This window comes from Leptonotus elevatus, chromosome 10, assembly GCF_054856555.1.
Source record: "Leptonotus elevatus isolate MCC_2025b chromosome 10, RoL_Lele_1.0, whole genome shotgun sequence".
NCBI classification, from domain to species: Eukaryota; Metazoa; Chordata; class Actinopteri; order Syngnathiformes; family Syngnathidae; genus Leptonotus; species Leptonotus elevatus.
Genome location: NC_141248.1, coordinates 22,565,362 through 22,582,223, shown reverse-complemented (window position 1 = coordinate 22,582,223; position 16,862 = coordinate 22,565,362). Strand labels below are relative to the sequence as shown.

General features: G+C 39.7%; 2 protein-coding genes across 2 annotated transcripts; both read left to right on the top strand.

The window, feature by feature from the left end:
* Nucleotides 1–152: 152 nt before the first annotated feature.
* On the top strand, nucleotides 153–5,905 carry ift52 (intraflagellar transport 52 homolog (Chlamydomonas)). The gene is made up of 13 exons (XM_086087142.1): nucleotides 153–1,339; nucleotides 1,419–1,506; nucleotides 1,652–1,781; nucleotides 1,876–1,951; nucleotides 2,052–2,123; nucleotides 2,235–2,361; nucleotides 2,455–2,538; nucleotides 3,011–3,079; nucleotides 3,173–3,327; nucleotides 3,426–3,513; nucleotides 5,250–5,358; nucleotides 5,452–5,597; nucleotides 5,671–5,905. Exons 1-13 carry the CDS (start codon nucleotides 1,221–1,223, stop codon nucleotides 5,710–5,712), a joined length of 1,305 nt encoding a protein of 434 aa, XP_085943268.1. The 5' UTR covers nucleotides 153–1,220; the 3' UTR covers nucleotides 5,713–5,905.
* Nucleotides 5,906–8,482: 2,577 nt separating this feature from the next.
* mybl2b (MYB proto-oncogene like 2b) lies at nucleotides 8,483–16,481 on the top strand. Its single transcript, XM_086087290.1, has 15 exons — nucleotides 8,483–8,746; nucleotides 9,510–9,606; nucleotides 9,715–9,786; nucleotides 9,891–9,983; nucleotides 11,347–11,567; nucleotides 11,649–11,778; nucleotides 11,887–11,946; nucleotides 12,066–12,269; nucleotides 13,220–13,486; nucleotides 13,572–13,714; nucleotides 13,817–13,916; nucleotides 14,426–14,536; nucleotides 15,118–15,225; nucleotides 15,322–15,450; nucleotides 15,560–16,481. Exons 1-15 carry the CDS (start codon nucleotides 8,727–8,729, stop codon nucleotides 15,686–15,688), a joined length of 1,884 nt encoding a protein of 627 aa, XP_085943416.1. The 5' UTR covers nucleotides 8,483–8,726; the 3' UTR covers nucleotides 15,689–16,481.
* The last annotated feature ends 381 nt before the right edge of the window (nucleotides 16,482–16,862 follow it).

Here is a 16,862-nt window from a genome sequence, read left to right as displayed (position 1 = left end):
TTGAAATAAAATAAAAATCGAACATGTATATATATATATATATATATATATATATTTTTTTTTTTTTTTAACAGTCTGGTTAGAATTTTTATTTTAAATTTGCACTCACTCACATACATACAACATACATACATGCACGGGGAAGCAAATCCACGCCAACTTGCATCGTAGGCAAGTGACGGTACCACTCCGCCACCTAGAGCTTAGTCTGATTATAAAAGTACATATGAAAACACAAAATATACAAAACAACAAAACGTTAAAGCAACAAAATAACGTTATAAAAAATAAATACAATACAAAATAAATTGATATTTCCTTTTGAACTGGTTTGTTTATATTGTTTGGACATTGTAAATCAGTACTCCGCCTGTTCCAAATTTGCACTCTTTTGATGGGGTTCGGGTGCAGAAAATGTTCTCCAATTTATTATATTTGAAATGTGACATACCACAGAAGTCACATCAAAATAGTGCAAATTCCTAACAAAACAGAAACAAAACTTTTGTTTCCGGTTGCTATGACGTCATCCATGGGAAGACAAACTGGGTTGGCTATTTAGTCACATGATTCCAGTCTGTGGCGTGACTGTTTTTCTTTATTCTTGGGCTATTTAGCTATGTTATGGTGCTTACCGTACCGTAATAATTCTACGACGACTTTAAATTGATTTTCTAGAAAGATTGTGATTTTGGCCGTTTTATTTTCATTTTTTTTTAATATTGCGTATGTTGGTTTTACGTTGGCTGGAAACTGTCTCTCGGATCTGGCAACCCGCGATGAGACGACGAAGAAGAAGCGGTTGCTAAGATAGGAGAGTGCATGGTAACCGGGTTCTTCAACAGTTAACTCGAAACAATCAACTATTTTTGCTCTCTGCATTTAGCGATTCAAATCGTTTTCACGTTAATGAAACTATCGTCGCCGTTTTGATGATGATGATGTAGGTAGAATTGAGCAAATACATCGTTGAGTAGCATCGAGCGCTAACGTACGGTAACCTGTTAGCATCAAAGCTAATCATGGTTTACACCTCCGTTTAACAATCTTATCATTTGTTTAGGATGTAGATTTTGCCTCTTATTTTCCTCCCGGAATGTTTACAAAAATAATCCAAACCAAAGTAGCCATTGAGGTGTAGCCTGGCTTGTCGATATTTACTCGTGGGTGAATAGATTCTCACAAGAGCGAATGTATAGTGTTTGAGTCCTGTAATCATCATGGAAAAGGAACAACACAGTACAGTTGTTTTCAACGCCTCAAAAAGAGAGATGTTTACCACCAGCAGTGGATACAAATCCATGCAGAAGCACATTAGGACTCAGTGGAGAATTCAAAGGTCTGAGTAGCTTTTTGTCATTTGTGTGAAACTCACTAACATGAACTAAACTGCGTTTCTCGATAAATGATTCTTCTAGTATGAAGGAGGAGTTGTCATCGGACAAACTGAAAGGTGTCAAGTTGTGGATAACTGCAGGCCCAAGAGAGAAGTTTACAGCATCCGAGGTTAGATATCGAAAGACAATTGGCAATTGATTAGACAATAAACATTTTTATCTTGTGGGCTGACAGTGGAAATGATAAAAAATAGTTTCCATGACCTGCATAGGCACAATGTCACACAATGTCTTGTTGTTTTTTTCCCCCCCAGCTGGAAGTACTGAAACACTACCTGGACGATGGAGGAAATATCCTGGTCATGCTTGGGGAAGGAGGAGAAAAGAAATTTGACACAAATATCAACTTTCTCCTGGAAGAGTTTGGAATTGTGGTTAACAATGGTGCATATCTGATATTCCTTGTCACTGTTGCAATTGTCGGCTGTCAGTTGATGTTGCTAATCATGTGTGGTTTTATTGCTTTGCAATGTGACAGATGCCGTTTTTCGGACCAGGTACTACAAGTACTATCATCCCAAGGAAGCGCTTGTGTCTGATGGTGTGTTGAACAGGTTTGTTACTATGTTTGATACAAATTATCTTTATTTTTTTGAGTCATTAGTAATAAATGACTTCTCTTGGACTCACAAAATCTGCATTGTTTTTGTTCAGGGAGGTCAGCCGGGCTGCTGGCAAATCAATGCCAGGCATAACTGAAGATGACAATGTTGGAAATAACACACAGTAAATGATTTATTTTCATAAATATTTATTTTCAGTTTAAATGCTACATTTTACCCACCCTCACCCATCCTTTTTGTTTTTTTAACACTTTGCCTTTCTGTCCTCGTGCAGGGCTCTCTCATTTGTGTACCCGTATGGTGCCACGCTGAATGTGACGAAACCGTCTGTGGCTGTTCTTTCAACTGGCTCCATCTGCTTCCCCCTCCACCGGCCTGTCATGGCCTTCTATCGAGAAAAAGTCAGCAAGCTAAATCGTCATTTTGTACCCCCAATTTTTTTTTTTTTTTTACCTGTAGAATGCTGTTAATATGATGTCTCGTGTCCTACTTAGAAGACAGGCAAGTTGGTGGTTGGCGGTTCCTGCCAAATGTTCAGCGATCAGTTCATAGACAAGGAAGAGAACAGTAAAATTCTGGTGAGTATGGCTGTGTGTGTGTATACCATGTATCTTCAAAGAGAGGCACTTCAATTAGTCACACTTGCCCCCAGAAAAAAAAAAAAAAAGACAAGCAGTCATAATGACCTTTTCTGTGACGTTTCATATACCAACGAATCAAATTATGCTAGCGGATTTTACCACAGCTCATGTGAACTGTGCATCTGAAGTTTGCAGTAGAATTTAGGCAGCATTCAGAATTGTAAAACGGACACAAAAAATAATTAGGTCAAACCGTCACAAGTACACGCAAAGCATGCAAACTTAACACAGGAAGGCCAGGGATGAGATTTGAACGCTGCCCCACATCCAAACTCCACATCGAGACGATCCAATGAAGATTCAAGTATTCATTTCATGTATGAGAGAAATGATCAGCAGTTTGTATTATAATAAAATAAAATGTATTAGTAGAGATAAAGTTTGTGTTACTCTTACTTTGTCACCGCAGGGTGTTGTGCTCCAGTGGCTCATGACTGATAATATTCATCTGAATCAGATTGATGCGGAAGACCCAGAGGTGAGGCCGTGCAATTCGGTGGGGGGGGGGGGGGGGGGGGGCTGTGACATAACAAGAAGTGCGTGTAAAACAACTGCGATCAATCCAATCTAGATCACCGATTACACCATGTTGCCGCACATCGGCTGTTTGTCAGAACAACTCACGCAGTACTTCCAGGAGGGGGACGAAAACCCCAGAGACTTCACTTCTCTTCTGGACGTCTCCTTTTTCAGTCTGTCCACAGACACGTTACCTCAAGTGCTCAGGTAGCGGAGCGGAATGCGCTGCCAGCGTTACAGTGCTTTACGGCACGACGCGCTTCCTTCTGTCTTTGTTTGCCTTAAGGATGTCCTGTTTTCCACAGTGTGTATAAGCATCTTAATGTCAAAGATGAGCCTCTGCAGCTGATCGCGCCGCAGTTTGAGACCCCCCTGCCTCAGTTGCAACCTGCAGTAAGTACCGCATCGCTTCAATTCACTACAATTGCAAAAAAAACAAAACGAAAAGCCTCCCATGTCAAACTGGACACACGGGAAGCGACAAACGGCAGCGAAATACTACATTGTCAGAAGTTTCACTACAGTACGTAATTCCAGTATGAAGATCCATCCATTTCCTATACAATTTTATTATTATAATTGTTAATATTATTATTATTATTAACTGTTACAAAAACGGTAAAGAAAACTCATTGGACAAATTAACCCTGTATCAACAAGCTCTCATGCACCGGCCTTTTTGAATCATTGCGTTAAGTATCGTACAAAAAATGATATTTTTCTTTTTATTTTTATTTGATAAATGATAGTCGGACACTGCTAAAATGATCTCATCCATTTTGCTGGATAGCCCACTGTGTAGCATGCCCTGCGTTCATTGGCTCATCAATGAAACCTCCGCTGATTGGTTGAAGCACCCAGCGTCGCAGGCAGCGTGAAATTTCACTTGCCGCCCAGGGGGGGGGGGGGGCGGAAGGCGATTTTTGCCTTGTTGCTGTGCTTTTCATAGGAAATGAAGTGAGAGCGAGCGACATTGCCTCCCGTGTGCAGAGCCCGTTAAAGGGGAAGTCAAGTCATTCAATGCAGCCCCACTGGTCTAAACGCGGTAATCTGATTTGTGGAATATGAATTAAACTAGGGGGGGGGGGGTAATAATCAGAGAGAGAAAAACGAGTTTATAAAGTGGCAAATTTGCGTGAAAAAAAACGCGTAGATTTGCCACTTTATAAAGTGGCAAATTTGTGAGTTTATAAAATGGCAGATTCACGAGAGAGAAAAAAACTCTGAAACTTGCGAGAAATAGAACTGTATTCGTCAGCCAGAGCGACAATACTTCCTGGCCCCCTATCAGCTGACTAACACTAACCAATCAGAAGCTAGCATACTTTCGGTAAATTTATAAAGTGGCAAATTTGCATGTTTTTTTCTCTGAATATTACCCCCCTAAAATTTTAAAGTGACATCACAGTTGGTCATGTACAACCAATCAATTGTTGTCAATCAACGTCGATTGACTCCATCCACGGCAAGGGGTAAAATGGCCGCTGTGTCAGTGTCAGTATGGAGCCTGAAAAGTCACAAGATACTACTGAATTAAAAATGTATTTAATTCCATTGGTGGAATAACATTAGGCACAAAACGCAATGACGATGAATTTACAGAAAAATAGAAGTGCACTTTTTTCCTCTCCTTCGTACTGTTTAGTTGTGCTGGTCGTCAAACCATTTGACCCGTTTACGGACGTGTGCGCACATACTGTCTCGCCACTCATGACACTAATTGGCACATTGAGAACGTCAACAATGGATGGCCCGGCACCGACGTGTTTGTGTCCGCATGTATTATGTGTGCCTTCCTCGCTCAAACACACGGGTGTGAAAAACAAAGTCAATTTGCCGGTTAAACATGATCACCCCTGGGTGATGAAAGGAAAACGGCTTCCGACAAAGACCAGGACTCACGCGCTACGATTTTTCATAAAGTTAACTATAATCCTGGCATCAACTTCACTGACTGCTCAGTTCAAATGGTGTTTCCCTGCAATTTGGAATAAAGTGTCAGGCTATCTTTCTACCTCTTTCTGACTCATTTCATTTCTTCTGAATTGAATTATGAAATATGAAACGTTGACCAAGGCAACAAGTTGAAATGATGATGATGATGATGATTATTATTGTTTGCCTTGCAGGTCTTTCCTCCCATCTTGAGCGATTTGTCCCCACCAACGCTGGACCTGTTCGATTTAGATGAAGCGTTTTCGTCCGAGAAAGTGCGCCTCGCACAGCTCACCAATAAGTGTAAGTTCACCCTTTTGAACTAAAACGGATGGGACGTCTGATATTTGAAGGGGGGGATAATGCTGACGTTTTTGACCCGTCCCCGCTTCACAGGTACAGACGACGACCTTGAATTTTACATCAGAAAATGTGGTAAAATTCTGGGTGTGACTCCCAAGTTGGACAAAGATCAGAGGGATGCCAAGCACATATTGGAACACATTTTCTTCCAAGTTGCAGAGTTCAAGAAACTCAATCAAGTGAGAGTTCTCAAAAAATGTACATTTGCTGCACATTGAAGTGGTCAACTAAAGATGAGTTGTTTTCTTTCAGGAGCAAGATGTCAACACTGAGGCACGGTTCACCCCCTCCTGATTGGATTTTAATATTTTGCAGTTTTATTTTTTTTTTCATAAACACTACCAATACTGTTCTAATGTTGGCATATTTATTGTTTAACTCAACAGGCACTATAATAATGTTTTTTTTATTCACTTAATATTTTATATGCTTAAAATGCAAAAAAAATATTGTAAATATTACAGCAATTAAAGTCATTGCCGATGAACATTTTGTGTTGAACTCTTGTCTCATATTATTCATCTGTTGATGTCAAACGTTTTCAGTCGACATCACAAATAAAGGCATTGTCACTGTTCCAATAGTTTTGGAGAGAAAAAAATGGTACAGTAACACGAGGTAGCTTTCAAATAGAACACACGTAATTGTATGGAAAACAGTTTGTGCTTTAATTCCATATCTTTAACATCCAGATACATTCAAATTTCCTAGTCCTCACTCATTTAAATAAAAAATCATTACACTCGTAAAACTATGCTGTACTAGTTAGTATTAGGACTGTGGCTTTACCAGTAATGTTTTAACCAATACTAGTGCCACTTTTGGTATACTATTAGTACATAATTAAACCTTACTAGTAAACCATTGTGCTGTCCAATTAATCTTGCTATTATGCTCAATCGTCTTATTTGAGCATTTATGTAAAGCTGAAAGTTAGTACCCTCTTTGTCCTCACTTGTTGGACAACTTGGGCATACTAATAGGGACAACAATCATTTTGGGAGTGAGGCAAAACCCACTAGTTGACAACTAACATCTAAATAAATGACAATAGTAAGCATCTGTCTAGTTGTCAAGGAGTGCACCATTTTGCCTCACTCAAAACACGTACGTCCTACGAGTTGGTTGGTTTGGTTTATCGAACATATAAATGCAATACAAAATATGAAATAAAAGTGAAAGAAAGAAAATCAAAGTTAAGAAGGAAAATAATTATTAGTAGTCAGAATTGACATGTTCAAAGGGAGTAGGAAGAAGTACAATAACTTATCTACTCCTACCCCTTATAACATATGATAATGTACAAGTGATTATGTTTAATAAAATATTATTAAGATAGAAAAGAAAGCAAATGAATAATGAAAAATAAACAGAACATGCCATTTTCTTGAATGCACATATATTAGTGTAAGTTATAAACCCTTATCCATTGCATACGCAAAAAAAAAAAACAATGATAAAATATAGCCCTACATATACAATTAATCACAATATGATAAATTTCCCAAAATTAATTGATGTACATACATGAGCACATACAGCATGCTTATACCTATACATACATAATATGCATGTTCATGCATATACTCATAGATTCATTTTATATTTACTGTAAACTTGATTTATACATTTTGTAGCACTATATTTGTAAACGTCATTCACAGTTTTTCAATTCAGTTTCATAATTGTTCCACAAATGAACCCCTAACAGAAACACACATTTGCTTTATGCTTGTTCTTATTGATTTTTTTTAAAAAGTCACTTGTGCCTTAACTCATAGCGGCAGCCCTCTTTGATTTCAAACAACTTCTGGATTTGTTTGTTGAAGTTGGTTATTGTATACTTTATACATTATTTGTACTGTTTTAAGTTCGATTAGGTCATACAATTTAATAACAAAGTTGGTTTATTACTAGTGTGGGAAAAGTTCTGCTGTCCTGGGCTTTACGAGTGCATAAGAGAAGACGAAAAGGGAGAAATTATTACGCTAATACTGCAACATAATCGCAGAGCTGGCACGGATGTCGACTAAATGCTCTAATGCACGATATGCGTCGTTGCAGCAGCTGCAGTTTGACCACTGCTTAAAACGCGCGGGGCAATGGCGGAGTGGTACCGTCACTTGCCTTCGATGCATGTTGGCGTGGGTTCGCTACCCCGCCTCGAAGAGCCGCCTCGGAAACCAGGTTAGTGCGTATGAATGTGTGCGGGTTTCTACGGTTGCCCTGAACTGCGAAATGCAAAAACTCAAAAGTGAACACATCTGCAAACCATCAAACACGAAACAACACAAATGAAACACAAGAGCAAAGAAAACACAACAACAAAATGCCAAAACAAAATGCCAATACAAAATGCCAATGCAAAACAAAACAAAAACAAAACAAAATGCCAAAACAAAACAAAACAAAATGCCAATACAAAATGCCAAAACAAAATACAAAAAAAAAATGCAAAAACAAAACCAAAAAAAAAAAAAAAAAAAGAGACAAACGAAATAATAAATCAAAATCAAAACCCCAAAAAAACAAAATAAAATAAAACATTTTATTTTTTTAAACGCAACGAAACAAAAAACTAAAATGTAATCGCAAATGCAAATCAAAAAACACGAACGCAAAAAATGAAACAAAACAACGAAAAGGTAATCACAAACACAAATAAAAAAAAAGGCAAACACAAAATACGAAAAAACCCCAACAATAAGTAATCGTAAACACAAAATCTAAATTAAACGGCTAACGCCAATATAAACTGTTTTTTTTATTTGTGTGTTACGATTACATTTTAGTTTTTTGTTTTGTTTCGTTTAAAAATTTGCTGTCGTGTTTCGTTTTTGTGTTTTTATTTATTTGGTTTGCAGTCATGTTCACTTTTTTTTGTTTTTGCGTTTTGCACTTTAGGGCCACCGTATGTTTGTGTGAATGAGTGCAAAAAAAAAATAATAGTCAAAAGGCGCCCTTGCAGTTGAATGCTGCCTGCCTGCCTGCCAAGGGTAGTTGTGCCAACGCGCACACGTAGTGCGCAACACGTCACTGCGCGTTCAACGTCTAGGGAAGGGCGCGAGATAGAAATCCAGGAGCGCGGACAGACAAGACAGGCGGGCGGGCGGGCGCGGAGCTTAGCATGCCTCTTTGCTAAACACTAGCAAAACACCACCAAGCCTGCAAACAAAACCAACATCTGACCGATTCATAAAGGCAGTGCGTCCCAAAAAACAATCGGATCATTTATCGCACATGTCGTGCGAAGTCAGCAGGACAAGCCGTCGGATCGTAAACAACTGAAAAACGGGGGGGGAAAAAAAATGTCCTGGTGGCCGCGCGGGTAAGATGACAATCGCAATCGTTGTTATTTATTTCAATTAATCGAGACTATTTATTTGATCTCCGGCTAACTTGACGTGTCGACATTATACATGAAGCATCTGATTGACGAACGTAATGCGTTGGATTATTCTGTAGATTATTTAACCTCATTGACTGCAGTGTCTGCCGCCTTTTCCGGCCGGACCAGCACGTAAAACAAGATCCAGCGTTGCACATTTCCTTCATTTTTTTCGGTGATTCATCTGCTGATTCACAGAATGCACAACTCCAACTCGTTGACAAGTAGTTGTGATTTAACAGTTAATGCGTGTTTCTGTATCTAAATGTAACCGATTGCCGGTGACATAAAAACCAAGATGTGTTTATTTCCATCTCTTCGCCTCGGCGTATGAATATTTTCCACTCCTTACTATCTTTCATTCTGTTTTTTTTTTTTTTTTTTGTTGGTGTTTGATTCGTTTGAACCGTTTCTTTGATGTTTTTAGATGTGGTTGGACAGATCAAGCCGTCAAGCCCGTTTTTTTAAAGGATGTTTTTCTTAAGTACTGAATATACAAATCTGTCATCTGGTGCTTTAACCCCAAATGTTGAATTAAACATGCTGTAATGCAAATTGTTTTAGTGCCCTAATGGTGGATGTATTTTTTTTGTTTTAACTTTGACATTGGGTTGTTGTTGTTGTTGTTTGTAAATATGCTGTTGATGTACAACACTGTTTCACTAAATTAAGCTCTATCAGTGTTTTTTTTTTTTTTTTTCAGTGAGGAGGGGGAGGATAACCAGCATCCTGACACTGATTCGGACGTGGCAGAGCAGAAAGATGGCGGCAAAGTGAAAGTAAAGTGGACACAAGAGGAGGTTAATCTGACACAACAACGTTCACACTCTTCGAATGCGTTCGCGTCGCCGCCTTGTTATAGAATTTAGGACTCTTTCGAGACTAAACATTCTCCATCGTCTGCACAGGATGACAAGCTAAAGGCGCTGGTTCAAAAACTGGGGCAGCACGATTGGAAAAACGTTGCCAGCCATGTGCCGGTGAGTTTGACAAAAACGTGTGGTTTTTAACGTCGCTTATGTTTTTTTTAATGTGTGCAAGGTTTTGCTGATATCTGAATTACTTTTGGCTCTTTCGTGTTTAGAATCACACCGAACACCAATGTCAGCACCGTTGGTTGAAGGTTTTGGATCCCGACCTAATTAAAGGCCCTTGGACAAAAGAAGAAGATGACAAGGTAAGCTGTCATCTGTTAGATCGGTTTTTGACAAAACAGATCATTGCTTTATATGTGACATGCCGTGCTTTTTGCAGGGATGTGATTTTTCCGCTAATTCGCGGAATTCCGCTTTTTTTATCTCCAAAAATAAAATGTTACAACTTTTTAAGTGGTAAAAAATCCGATTTCGTCTCTCGACAGCATTCCATTTTAGTGTTTCCGTAACAGAAATGAAACGGATCTTGCGATTGGCTGAAGTCTCCGTGTTGACCAATAAACGCGCTTGTTATAAAGGCATAGGAGTATGCCATTGTTCATTTCTCAGACGTTTTTGCCGGGCGTTTAAAGAAAGATGTCCGTGATCGAACGCAAAGATGCTCCGCGAGTTAAGGAAATTGACAAGATCGTAAAAAACAAGTTTCGATGGGACTGGTTAGAGAAGGATGTTGGAAAGAAGACTGTGACGAATTTGTTCAGTGACTTCATTCGGAAGATCGATCGTGCCGGGAAAGCGCTTTGCATTTGGTGCCGTGATACCGTTGACGATGGTGCGAGAGGTTTCAAAGCTCTTGAAAGTCACGCAAAGAGCAAAAAAACACGTGAAAGAACTCCAGTCAAGAACAACAAATTATTCCATCGCTGGAAGTTTCGGTGCCCAAACGAAAACTCCAAAACTTTACGGCCCCCATCCCTTATTGACATCACAATCGGAAGCGGTAATTGAGAGACGTGAACCTGCACCAGTTGCTGACAGAGTCGTGAATTTTGAGGTCGGTGGTAAACTTTTCTAATTAATCGAAATCAAATTTTCGAAAATATTATAACGTAATAAAAATGGCCATAAATATTTAACATGGTTAATCATTGACACAAACTCAAATGAATGCTGCATGTTTGCACTTTTCAGGTTTCAATATGTTGACTGTCTTGATGTATGCACTTACAGAGATGATCTTAGTCAATCCGAATGCATGATTGTGTTTTTACCAGACCTTGCTGCATGAGGTATTTTATGTTTTTGTTATGCATTATGTATTAAATTAAGAATGATTGATTAAATGATTTATTGCATGGTAAATATATATGATGATATTCTCAGTGATAGTTTTTAAAAGCAAAGGCAGTCCAATGTTTTTGAATGTGACTGATTTTGAGTTGACTAAAACTGCAATTTTATATGGGATAGTTCAATATACATTGAAAATGTATGCTGTTGTTTTGTCTATTTCTTTGTCATCTGAGTGCATTGAAAGTACTTAAAAACACGGAAAACCCATGAGCTCTGGACTTAGCTGAGTGCCCGCGGCCCTCAGACCCCCGGCTAAATTTTCAGATAATTTCACTTTGGTCAAATCACATCCCTGTTTTTGTGTTCCGTCAGGTCATTGAGCTTGTCAACCTCCACGGGAACAAACAATGGGCGGTGGTGGCCAAGCACCTGAAGGGAAGGCTCGGCAAGCAGTGCAGAGAGCGCTGGCACAACCACTTGAACCCCTGCGTGAAGAAGTCCTCGTGGACGGCCGAGGAGGACCTCGTCATCTACAAGGCTCACTGCGTCCTCGGAAATCGCTGGGCCGAGATTGCAAAGCTGCTGCCCGGAAGGTAAAACTTTTGAGCTGCGGTCGACGGTTGGAAAAATGGTCGCAGCTTTTGACGCGTTCCTGCGGAAACGATTTCAAACAGGACCGACAACGCCGTGAAGAATCACTGGAACTCAACCATCAAGCGCAAACTAGAAATGGGCTTCTACTCCGGAGAGGATTTTACGCCGAGTGAGCTTGAAGAGCTGCTGGCCCAAGTGAAAGATGTGCAGGTGGGGGGGGGGGGGGGCGTTTTCCCAAATGATCACCCGTGTTCAATGTAATGACTACATTTATTATTATTATTATTATACATTTTGTGTTCAATATATACTCTACAGATGCCCAATTGCGCTCAGGATCACGCTGACGTGAATTCGGAGCACGAAACAAACACGCCAGTAAGCAGCTATTCGTACATTTTTATGTAAATTCTCAAGTCAACCCTGCTGTATATTAACAGCAATAATCAACACAATTTATTCATTCCTAAATATGTCTATATCGTCACACGTTGCAGGAAACGTCCGATTTAACCGGCGTCAGTGGCACCGACGAGGCAGGCCCTTCCCGGGTCGCGCCCTCTCCGAAGGACAGTTCAAGTCCTCTGTCAGAAGCCGACAGCACGTTAGAGATGAATCCCACACACTGGGTTGTGGACGACTCTGGGTTTCTTTCCCCCACGGGACCAGCATTGAGGGAGGTCATGGACATGGTGGACGGGGTAGGACATTTCAGAACAAGCAATATCCGAGCAGAGCGCCACAATTTAACACTATGCCAAATAATACAGTATCAATCCAGGGCAATGGTTCTTAACCTGGGTTCGGTTGAACCCCACGGCTTCGGGGGGGGGAGGTCAAGACAACCCCGACTCAAATGATTCGTGATGATACGCCCTGCTTAGCTATCATTGGCTGCAGGTGATCACACAACATGTGCTGCAGGGAATTTGGCGCGCGTCGTGTAATTTCTTTATTCTGCTTATAGTATGTTAATCAAAAGAAAGTTAAGAGGTCGGACGAATTTGTGCAATATGAATTTGCGTGTATGGCATTCCACAGGGTTCAATTCTGGGGCCTCTGCTGTTTTCATGTTACCTTCATACTGAGTTCCATCTTAACCCATTCACTGCCATTGACGGCTATAGACATAAAATTTATTTTTTTTTTTAAATTTCTAGTAATTTAACACTTTTTCCCCTTTGGGTAACAAGAGTATGATAAACTAGAATGTTTTATTTTATTTTATATTTAGAACAGATCTAAAATTTATGATTAATCGTGAGTTAACAATTTAAGTCATGTGATTACAATAAAAAAATATATATATAAAAAATTAGGGGCGTCAGGTGATTAAAATTTCTAATCGTAATTAATTGCATGACTTCACTAGTTAACAAGCGATTAATCACAAATTTTATATCTGTTCTAAATGTACAAAAGCAATTATAGGTTTTTATACTCTTGTTAACAAAAATGGGAAAAAAATGTTAAACTAATAGAAATAGTTCAAATGATTTTTTGACGTCTAATGCTGTCAATGGCAATGAACGAGTTAACGAAATGACATTGAAAATGCGTCGTTTATATGTAGCAAGCAACAACTTGTGACTTTTGCACAGTGTGATCCTGTCCATAAATGTTTTTAATGCCAAATTGTACGTGGCGGCAGGACCTGGATGGCTGGTGTAACCTGGCCGCATTCGACTTGCCCGTAGACAGCCCAAGCCCGGAGCGCCACCAGTTCCGCCTGGAAGGCAGCGCCCTGCAGGAGTTAAGCAAAGGCAGCAAAGGAGAACTCATCCCCATCTCCCCCGGCGGGGTCACGCCTCCATCCATCCTCAGCCACCGAAGTCGGAAACACTTGTCCCCCGATGCCAACGGCCTAAAGACGCCGAAGAGCACGCCCGTCAAGATATTGCCCTTCTCGCCCTCTCAAGTAAGTCATCTTCCTCTGGCCACGCTGTCCGCGCGGCGGTGGGAAGGTCAACATCTCTTCATGCATGTCTAAAATGTTGCCCCAGTTCCTGAACATGTGGACGAAGCAGGACACCCATGATCTGGAGAACCCGTCGCTCACGTCCACCCCAGTGTGCAGCCAGAAAGCCATCGTTACCACACCCCTGCAGAGGGACAAGACGCCCATCAATCTAAAGGAAAACTCGGTGTAAGTGCTCAGATCTGACGACCTCCGCTGAGCTGGTTTTTTTGCGTGTGTGCGTGCGTGTACATTTCAGTGTCAAGCGCTCACTGTTTGTCTTTTGTGTAGATTTGTCACACCCAACCACAAGTCCGAGCTGGGCCTGACGCCGCGCACTCCAACTCCATTCAAAAACGCCATGGAGAAATACGGCCCTCTGCAACCTCTGGTGAGATCATGTCCGTGGGCGGCGCCAATTTAAACGGAAAAACTCTGAAGTCTGAAAAAATATCCACAATAGTTCTCAGTGTCGCAGCTTTTTTTCTTTTCCTTTTTTTACGTCTTACAGGCATCAAATTCAAAATGAGTGAATATGTGTTTAAAAAAGCAATAACAATAAAGTTGATCAGTTTGAACATTAAAAAAGTGTTCTTTGTAGTGTATTGAATTGAATATAGGTTAAAACGATCTGCAAATCATTTTATTCTGTTTATATTTACTTTTTACACAATGTCCAAACTTCATTGGAATATATATTTTGTATTCCTATTTTTGACTTTTCAGTGTAAAAGCTGAAAACAGTAGCAGGCACGTGGGCAGACGAAATACTTATTTTGAGGATAGTTTAGGAATAGGACCCCCGTGAGCACCACTTAAGAGTGTTTTGTTTACAAACCGCTAAAAACTGGCCTGGCCTTAACGTGTTGCACGCTATCTTCTTGTTTTCTGCTGTCTCAGCCTCAGACGCCGAACCTTGAGGATGACATTAATGAAGTGATCCTCCGAGATGTGGGCATTGACTTGGTGGGTGATCGGTCAGCTGTTCCTCATCCAAGACGCAAAGCAGCGGTAACGTTGACGCTTTTCTTCTCAATCTCAATCATGTATGGACCACTCTTGGATTTTTTTATGTGAGTTTGTTAAGAGAGCCGAATGCAATATTCATTATACAGTTGGGGGGGGGGGGGGGGGTCCTTTGTCGCATTCCGACTCATGTTAAATGGGAGTCATCACACACCTGCCAACTTCTAGTGCCTTGACTTAACCCGAGTAAAGTTCAGGTGTTGTAATGGCTGCTTGTAATTTAAAAGTATATATTTTTTTTTTTGCTTTGCTTTCCCACAGAAGTGTGAACGTTTTTAAACCCCTCCAGTTCCAGCTGAGGAAAAACAGCCTAAACATCATTCAGTGTTTTTTTTTTTTTTACACAAAACTAAGGATTCTGTTTCAAAAATGTCAGCTAAAGCTACTAGAACAGCTGAACTTTATTTCAGCAATCTATGACTTTTGAAAGGCTTTTTCTTTCTTTCTTTCTTTTTTTTTTTTTTTTTTTTTTTACAAGGCTTCGTTTTTTTTTTTTTAAAGACATCCTAACCCAGGCAGAAAACGTAATTATCATTTGAACTTGCTTGATTTGATTTTGTTCCCAGCATCGCCCTCCTATGAAGAAAGTCCGCAAGTCATTGGCACTGGATGACTGCCAAGTGATGCCCAAGTCCAAACGCAAATCTAAGACCGAAACCAAAATTTGCATCAAGGTGACCGCTCGCTTCAAAAAATGTGCCCAATTACCCTGCCTGCGTTTCACTTTGACATCAGTATACTTGATTAGTTTTTGTTGCCCTTGCTTGCAGGAAGAACCTCCGACGATTGATATCAGCTCTTCGTTTTCTCGCCAAAGCCATGAAAATATTTTGGATCAGGGATTCCTTCTTGGACCAAGTGACAGCGCTATTTTTCCCACGGTGGTGCCCCCAGTTCCGGCAAGTTCCGTCTTCAGATTTCTTCTTTTTTTTTTTTTTTTTTTTTCTTCACTGGAAAAGTATCTGAAGTAAGCCTTAACGCTTTTGCCATCATTTTCTTTCTCTCAAGATGTCGAAAGAATGGGAGGCAGTTGCGTGCGGGCAAACTGAAGATCAGCTCATCATGACGGAGAAAGCAAGGCGCTTCCTGCGCGCCTTCAAGTCACGCACTCCAAACAGAGCTCTGGTGTTGTCCTGAGACTACTTGCACCTTTGTACCAAGTTGTTACACAAACACAACAGAATGTTCTGTTGTTTGCTTTTGTACCATTGTGAAGAAAAGTACTGTATGCGCCTTGTAAATGTTATAACATATTGCAACAACTTATTTAGTAGTCAACATGTTTTAAAGTATAGCTTAAATTGTAAACTTCTGCAGGGAAACAATGACATGTAAATGCTTCTAGATTTTTGTCTAATTCCAAAAGCCACTTTTTAAGGCCTGGAACCAATATAACGGCATACTTCGTCAAAAAATGGCAGTGCAGTATTTTAAGTAACATCTTAAATAGTTGAACGTTCCAACAAAGAAGATCATGTCTGAATACTTTTGCAATCAATGAAAATAATTTAAAATCGCATACGTGTGCACGTGTCTGTATTTTATTCTATTCACTTGTGCAAACTGGTTACGGTACAAAGGTGAGAGCCATCGCCACTCACTGATGTTGTGAAAGTGGGCGTGGCTGTTGGGGTCTGAATGATTGCACTGCAAAAAATTGCAATCTATTCTTGACTTTATAGTCGTAAATCTAGCCAAGTCTGTGAGCTTGTGTTGAGAATAATATATATACTATTGCAAGAGCAGAGTTCGTAAGATGATTAATATTGTTTCAAGGTTATTTGTTTTTATTTCTTAGTTGATAAAGCCTAAAATAATAATAATATGTGCATTATTTGCTAAATTACTTTCATAGGGTCTCTTTATGCCACAGTTGATTTTTTTCAGACGATTTTTAGCCATAAAAAAACTTGTTCTAAAACCTAATGTAAATGACAAGTGGTACACTTGGACCTTGGTCCCATTATTGTAGTTTATACAAACATGTACCAGCGTCAACACATTGATTTACAAAGCTGTAATAAAAGTGTAAAATGATATGTGATTCTAAATGACTCCTTACTGCAACACAATAGCAGATGACAAGTAATGTTATTACATCATCCTTGTCACGTTTAAAGTGCTATTATATCATCAAAGTTATTTACAACATTAATACTGCTTTTGAAACTGGATAATATGATCAGATTTTCAGCATCTCAATTCAGTCAGAATAATACAATGAACAGTCAAAAAACTCAAAAGACAGGCATTGTCTCATTTTGACAACTGGTGATTATTAGAGACCTGTCATTCATGTGCTTATCCCCAT

Coding starts and splice junctions, on each gene's coding strand:
- ift52 (XM_086087142.1), top strand. CDS start 1,221: ATGGAAAAGGAACAACACAGTACAGTTGTTTTCAACGCCTCAAAAAGA. Junction 1,507..1,651: donor AGAAGTTTACAGCATCCGAG/GTTAGATATCGA, acceptor TTTCCCCCCCAG/CTGGAAGTACTGAAACACTA. Junction 3,328..3,425: donor ACGTTACCTCAAGTGCTCAG/GTAGCGGAGCGG, acceptor TGTTTTCCACAG/TGTGTATAAGCATCTTAATG.
- mybl2b (XM_086087290.1), top strand. CDS start 8,727: ATGTCCTGGTGGCCGCGCGG. Junction 9,787..9,890: donor ACGTTGCCAGCCATGTGCCG/GTGAGTTTGACA, acceptor TTTCGTGTTTAG/AATCACACCGAACACCAATG. Junction 11,779..11,886: donor CCCAAGTGAAAGATGTGCAG/GTGGGGGGGGGG, acceptor TATACTCTACAG/ATGCCCAATTGCGCTCAGGA.